The sequence below is a fragment of the Blennius ocellaris genome (assembly GCF_963422515.1).
Source record: "Blennius ocellaris genome assembly, chromosome: 8".
Lineage (NCBI taxonomy): Eukaryota > Metazoa > Chordata > Actinopteri > Blenniiformes > Blenniidae > Blennius > Blennius ocellaris.
The window spans coordinates 5,174,449-5,181,948 of NC_137657.1; the positions used below are offsets into that span (position 1 = coordinate 5,174,449).

General features: G+C 41.6%; 1 protein-coding gene across 1 annotated transcript in view; it reads right to left on the reverse strand.

The window, feature by feature from the left end:
- Positions 1 to 6,788, reverse strand: part of LOC308133767 (paired box protein Pax-2-like) — a gene marked incomplete at both ends in the record, with an annotated part of 17,288 nt that extends 10,500 nt beyond the window's left edge. Inside the window, 6 exons of the mRNA XM_080501278.1 lie at positions 85 to 204; positions 392 to 477; positions 3,935 to 4,132; positions 4,604 to 4,624; positions 5,247 to 5,412; positions 6,746 to 6,788. Coding sequence (XP_080357404.1) covers positions 85 to 204; positions 392 to 477; positions 3,935 to 4,132; positions 4,604 to 4,624; positions 5,247 to 5,412; positions 6,746 to 6,788 — 634 coding nt within the window. The remainder of the gene's footprint in view (positions 1 to 84; positions 205 to 391; positions 478 to 3,934; positions 4,133 to 4,603; positions 4,625 to 5,246; positions 5,413 to 6,745) is intronic.
- Positions 6,789 to 7,500: the final 712 nt, after the last annotated feature.

Here is a 7,500-nt window from a genome sequence, read left to right on the forward strand (position 1 = left end):
TCACACACAGGAAAAGAAGTAGCAGATGAGTGATGAGGAGAGTTTAAAAGATGGGAAAACAAAGAGGTCTTGTGTTTTTCTTACCATCGTCTCGTTTCCTCTTCTCGCCGTTGGAGCGGGGGATACCCAGAATGCCGTTGATGGAGTAGGATCCTACAGGATCGTTGGAAGCGCTGGTCACAGGAGGGGACGCCGTGCTGGGCACTGACAGAGAAAGCTGTGTTAGTCTGTGCTGGTGCTTATTAAAGTGTCTTGAATTTTACAAGTGTGTCCAAACTTGTAAATGGACATCATGGAATGACGTTTTCATTCGAGTTCGTCTCTGTATCGTGCCTCTGTTTAGGCCATTTGGCCGTGCTTTAATCTGTAACGCGGCCCCTTTGGCGCTCACCTATGGTATGGCCAGGCGTGGAGAGCGGCGTGACAGATCCGTCGGGCGATGGGTGGAATTGCTGTTGGACTTTGGTGCGGATAATCCTGGCAAAGTGAACAACAGACACGGATCAATCAATAGCGCTTCCAGAGCATTGAGATTTCACACCGGACCAGCCACCACGGGACACTTCAACACATCACATCCACTTACTGCCTGTGCATGTACAAGTGCTTCATCGTTTGGGGCGCTTCTACCGTCATATTCAGGCCCCTTTCACAAATAGCCACTCTCCGGGCTTTAAGGGCAATCTCTGTGCTCCTGTGTGAGTGTGAATAGGAGCTGCCCCCTGAGATGGTGGATTCAATCTAGCTGGATTCTGGGGTTAGAAATATGATAAAGTCCCTATACCAGTAAGATGTGATGTGGCGGGAAAGTCTTCATTGCACTTTGGTCTGAATGATCTTGCAAACAAAGCATGAAATCACATCAATTCACCTCAATGATCAGCTTCACTGGCTCTACCTGGCCAGCTCTAATAATCTCCCTCTCCTGCTCCCCTCTCCCTCTTTTTTCCCCTTGCTCTCTCTTTCTCTCTCCATCTCTCAAATCTGATCTTTTACTCTCACCTTCATCCTCTTTTCTCCTTTTTCCCCTCACCTTACTCTCCAATGTGCCGTCTGCTTTACTGTACTTTACAATGGCTGTCTTTCAAAGCCATTTTCTCCCTTCTTTCTTATCACTCTATTTTTACTCTCCTTCTGCAGTTCATTTTCCTATTTCTATATGTTTCACTCTACTCTCTCGGGTGTCTGTTGTAGTTTTTGTCCGTTTTAAGTGCACACAGGAATCACCCAGGCTCACTGAGGATCAGTGCCTATTGATCGGGATGACCAGATGGAAAAGTTGGCGATAAATGGAAGCAAAGGAACAGCTAATGCAGATGGTGAATTTCGCATTATACGCAACAGTAAAAGCGACGGTATCTTTTTGGCTCGAGCTCAGACAACTTCCACATTCAAAGGTTTTTAAACCCATTGCTCACTTTCGCTTCAAAACAATTATATAAACGGAAGTATGGAAATAATTGTAGAAAGAAAAACAAAAGCCTTAAAGATTATTATCTATTTGTAAATGTGAGAATTGCTGTAACTCATTCAACGATAGAGGTACAGTGGGATTTACCCGAGCTCAGATTTAGCTCTTATGGGACATGATCGCATTCAATTTAACCATGACTACAGTAATCTTTTGATTGACAGACGAACATGAGATCATCCAATAAAAGGCAGCACTGTAAAGTGACAGAAATCCCATGTGGAAACCCTTGAACTCGACAGGAAAAAAGCAGACAAAACACTTTTCTTTTGAGGCCTGTAGATGAGGCCGAAAAATGCTCACTTGCGCATGCAGAAACCAGCAAGAGGCTATCAATTGTAAGTCAGGCAGCTATGGGGTTAACTTCCTCAGGGGCAAAAATGTACATCAGACTCTTTTCATTCTCCTCACTATCGCATGTGTCCTCCATACTCTCTCCTTCAGGCAGGGCAACAAAGGCTAGTAGCCTCCTCCAGAAAACACACATCAATATTTTATTTGAATTTCTAACATCTCACCACAACAGTTATCTGACCTCATGACTCGGGGGAGTCTCATAAATTCAAGGACTTTGTTTCGAGACTATGCTGTTGATATTGAATAAGCAATTTGGATGGCTGAATTAACGACTTTGGTGTTTGGGTGTTGTTAAAAAAAATAAAAATCCTGAAAGAAATATTAAAATGTGAATCAATACGATTGAGAGCTGCTTATGGGTATGCTTTTGTCCATTGGGCATGGTGCAGCATGTGGAAACTCCTCTCTGCGACAACAAAACAAAGTGCAACCCAGTCTCTGTGTAATCTTTAATAATTCATGCAGGAAAATGTGTTTAAAGCCAGGACATCCTCTTTAGTCAACAGAGCAGAGGTCATCTCTTTAACCACAGAGACCACCAGGGGTCCACTATCTGTCTCTCCCCTGACTGCCTCTTATACCAGCACTCCTTTTTTTTTTCTCCTCTTTTCCTCCTACACATGGTTCCCAGTCCTCCTTTTAGCTAAACAAATTTAAATGTACACATAAATCTCAAATGTAATATTACAAATTATAGGTAAAATCAACTGGAGTTCATGTGAGATTATCTTGCATATGTTATGCAGTATAATACAAATTTGTGACTCCTTCTTTTTAAAACCATCCGTCAGGGAGAGATATTCTTAAAGTTTGTCTCAACTGTTGAGATTAGCAAGGCCACACTTAAAACATGAAAGATGCTGATTTGTGCTTTGAAGCTGATGTTAATTATTAATAAAGAAGCCTGTGTAGTTCCGATGGACATGATTTCCCATAGTTAAACTGTTACACAACTAACATTTCAGACATTATCTGTAATGTTTCCTTTAGAAACGTTAATGAATACAGAGTAAAACATTTTTTTGTTTGTTTTGTTTTCCGTTGAAATCACAGAATAAAAAAGAAACCTGTTGAAACTAAACAAAAAAAAATCTAAAGCTGCCAGATATTTCTATTTTTCCCCCCTTTTCATTTTTTTTTTGTAATGACTCACCCATCTCCTGCATTTAGCTTAGATGTGTTATGAGACTCTCTTCAGCTCATTAAAATGTAATGCTGATGACCAGCTCTCTGGAACAGTGCCTCCTAACCAAAGTTCATCACTGGCAGCACACTACGGGGGTTTTTCACTTTGCCTACATGCGGCGGGCCATTTTTTTCCACCAGCCGTCCTCTGTCTAAAGACACTTTGTCCACTTTGTCCCGCCTCATGTGTAAAGGTGAAGGTGTTGGGTGTCTGCTGCTTCAGGGAAACAGAAACTCTTTTATCGTACTTTTACGCACAGCAACAACTTCCAAAAGTTTGTCTTTTAATCGAATTAACTTGGTTTTTATTATTATTATTATTATTATTATTATTGTTATTGTTATTATTATTAATAATAAATCTTGAAATGCAGATCTGTTATCGCTCCACACCTCGGTGTTGGAAAACACAGCAATTGTGTGGCAATAGAGGCAGAAGCCTCTGTCGCAGTGTGGTCCGCGTATTGAACGACTTTGTTGGGTATTTCCTTCTGCCTCTGGATCTGGTTACGCGGTATTGATCGGTTTTTATCGAGACAGATGTGATTCTTCGTGGTCCCAGCCTCAGCCCCCGCGCTGGCTGTGTTGTGGAACAGGGGGATTGAATTGCACTTGTGAGACCACCCCGGATAGGCTCCGCTGGAATTGACTGGAGTTGCGCCTTGTGTGTGTGTGCGCGCGTGTGTTTGCGTGCGTGCGTGTGTGTGTGTGTAAATGCTTATTTCGGAGATGATTTATCCCCCTCCTTGTATTTGCATCACTTTTATATTGCGCCGAATGGTTAAATTTGCAAATACAAAATGTGACCACTTAGAGCGGCTATCGGTACCTTTTAAAAAAAATAAAAAAATAAATGTATGTATATATCTATATAAAATAAAAATAAAAATCGACTTAATAATAAGAGTTCTTCCCGCCTACCTGTTGATGGATGAAACGCTGGGAACTGTGTCGTTGTCGCAGACGCCCTCAGCCAGTAGCCGGTCCCTTATCTCCCAGGCGAACATGGTTGGATTCTGGCGCTTGTAGTCTGCAATTTTATCCACCACTTTCGGAGTTGCAACCTTTGGTTTGGAGCCACCAATGACTCCGGGTTTAATACTGCCGGTTTCATAATACCTACATGAGGGGGGAAGACAGATTGAGCGTTCTTGGATGCATCCAATCAAGTCAGTCAGAGAAAAAAAAAAAAGTGTCTTAAAACTCATTTGTGTGGAAACAAATCTCCAACGACCTTCTGCAGGTACATATAACAGCAAAGAAAGAAAAAAAAAAGAATTACCTATGAGTATGATGGCGGCAATAATCTATTAATTGGACTAAAAGTGTGCAGTTATATGGGTCTTAATTGAGTGTCAGCTGGGAAGCGAACAGAGCGGATTCTCAACGAAAAGCAGTGTCATTAAAATAAAACAAGAAGAGCAGTGAGACGGACAGAACAAAGGACAATTTAGCTGTAAGAGCACAGTTTGGGGAGAGGGGGAACCTCGGTTCTAGTCTCCATGAGCTTACAGTAGCATGCACGACGTGCCACCGTGGTCTATTGGTAAATGTTATTGACAAACATTCAGTGTGTGTGAAATGAAATACCTCTGAAATGCCTTCTGATAGCTGAAAAAAATATATTTGAAAATATTATCTCACAGCATTTGTGCTCTTTAAGTATAAATGACCTACTTTTATATTTATAAAAATACAGGGACGATACGCATATGATATAGATTTTTTTTTAAATTTTAGCTCAAAGCTCATTGTGCTGGTTTTTTTTGTGTGTTTTTTCTCAATCCGCTGGTAATATTACAATTTGTGCCTGAGAAGTTACTTTTACAGTAATCTCACAGGCACCAGTCGTTAGTCTCATATAATATTCACACAGCCTCGCATTTCTCTTGGACATTTTTTTTTAATTCATTGGATATTTGCTGCAAACTAACCTCCTCGCATTTAATTCATGATTATGATGCTTTTTTTTTTTTGTCATGCGAGGCTGCAGGCGATGGATAGAAAAAATCTGGGACGCAAAACTGCTGTGTTCCAGTAAAAAATAAAATAAAAATAAATATATATATATAAAATAAAAAAAAGAGAGAGAGAGAGAGTGGGGAAAAAATGACCTGTCTATATAACCGATGACTGAGGCTGGAATAGAGCTGGGTGCGCATATAACTGCAGCTATAGAAGATTGATGTTTGACACACATAGGGCTCTGTCGGTAGTGGATCCACCCTTTTACCTGCCGAGGATTTTGCTGACACAGCCGTGACTGACCCGTAGCTGTCTGGAGATGTCGCAGGGCCGGACGCCCTGGTGGGCCAGCTCCACGATCCGCTGCCTCACCACGTCCGGGAGGGGTCTGCCGTTCACAAACACCCCGCCGAGCTGGTTCACACCGCCATGCCCTGCGTGGGATACAACAGCAGCACGAGGGGACATAACATTACATACCTGCCGAGGACACCAGCATCGATTTAGGGGCTTCTTTTATTTCGTCTCGTTTCGGAGCGTCTGTATGTTCTCATCTATTGAACCAGTATTATTTTCCTGATTTAGAAAAATAGCCACATCAACGTTAGTACGCACGGTGTGAACCACGTGTACGACGCGTGTATTATTATTATTATTATTATTATTATTATTATTATTATTATTATTATTATTATTATTAATGCATTTTAGTGCTAGGTATAACAATTAAATAATCAAATAACCCAAAGTTATTAAGCGAACATTTAAATACTACATATGGAACGCTTAATTTTTTTCTATAATTTAAAAATATATAAACAGCAAAAAAGCGCTTGGCCTACTTAACCGATATTTTCCAATGGCATCTCCTCTACTGCAGCCCAACACATGGCGCACATATTATGTTTCGCCCCTGTTTAATTTTCCTTGCACAATTATTGTAAATAATTAAAATAAGCTTTGATAACTCGTATTACAAACGTGGATTGTGCGAGTGGGGAGGGATAAATAATTCAGCGGGAGTGCGGGTCTTCTTTACGCATATCATATGGAGGTAAACACGAGGAAAATGAAGACTTCCAACAACGACTGCCCCAGTTTTTTTTTTTTCTCGGCAGGTTCATTCTCTCCTCACTCTCATCCGCCGCAAGAAATGATGGAAAAAAATATTTTGTCACGTTTGCGTCAATTTACACACAGAGTACACTTGTCTTGTGGAAGCCAATTCACAGGTAATAAAAAGCTTTGTATTTAAATTGAAGAGTTTCTATTCTGCCATTTACATTTTAACATCCCAGCTGACTTCCGATACTATAAAGTTGCAAGGACTGTATAAAAATAAAAAATAAAACAAGTGTAAACAATGTCCATGTGCGTTATTGTTCCAAATGTTTTAAACGTGTGTGGCATCCACCTGCTTGTCAGTATCCCCCCCCCCCCCCCCTAATATTATACTCTTAATTCATTAATCGTGGAATTGACGTGGTTGATTTGAATAACTATTCATTTTAATTTATACACACTTTCAGGTAATAGGTCATTTTGAATAAATTAATAAACACTCCAATAAAGATGAGGTTGTTTTAAATATTTCAAAGCTGTGTTTACTGAAATCAAATAACGGCAAACAGCATGAAATAATTCAATTGATTTAAGCTTGTAGTTTTTGCCTTTTTAAGGGGAAAAAAAATACAACTTTAAAAATGCGTTTTGTGCGCGAATTAAAGCCACGCCAGCGTGTTTTCTGAACTCCTCCAGCATACTCACGGTGCATCGCCGAGAAGGGGTCTGCTTTGCAGTGAATATCCATGGGATAGCAAAGGAAAGAAAGGTAATCGACTGAGGTCGCCGTTTCGCCTCTGTGGTGCAGCTTTAAAAGAGTAAAAAAAAAAAAAAAAGCAACAACAAGGATTTATATGCAGGAGTTAAACAGTCCGTGTGGGAAGAGTCCGCGGGCTGAACAACTTCTTGCTAAGTTTTTCCTCCCGGTTCGAAGTGTGAAGTGAAAAGTCTGCAGGAGCAGCTGTCAGGTGCAGAGCATGACCCAGCGCGTGAGCAGAGCGCACCGGCCGCAGCAACATGCGCTCACAGCGAGTCACACTTTGTGTTTAAAGGACATGGTGGAGGGGGGAAGAAAAAAAAACCGAAAAGAGTATAGCTCGAGTCTCCACTCCGCTCAGGAAGGAAGGAAGGAAGAAGAAGAAAAAAAAAGAGAAAAATCCCGTCTCCTCTCCTCTATGGACGGCGGAGCGGCTTGGCTCTGTGGTTTAATCAGATAGGGGCGGAGATGACAACAACATGGACACGGCGAAGTAGTACAGAGCAGTGCGTCCCCCTCTTCCTCCAGAATGGGCTGTGCCTGAGCGAAGCTTTGGGCTGAAAATGAAACCCCTCGCGTTGTGTGTCTGTTTCTAAAAGCTGCAGTCCCACAGACCCCCCCCCCCCCCCCCCCCACACACACACACACACACACACACACACACACACACACACACACACACACACACACACCACACACCACC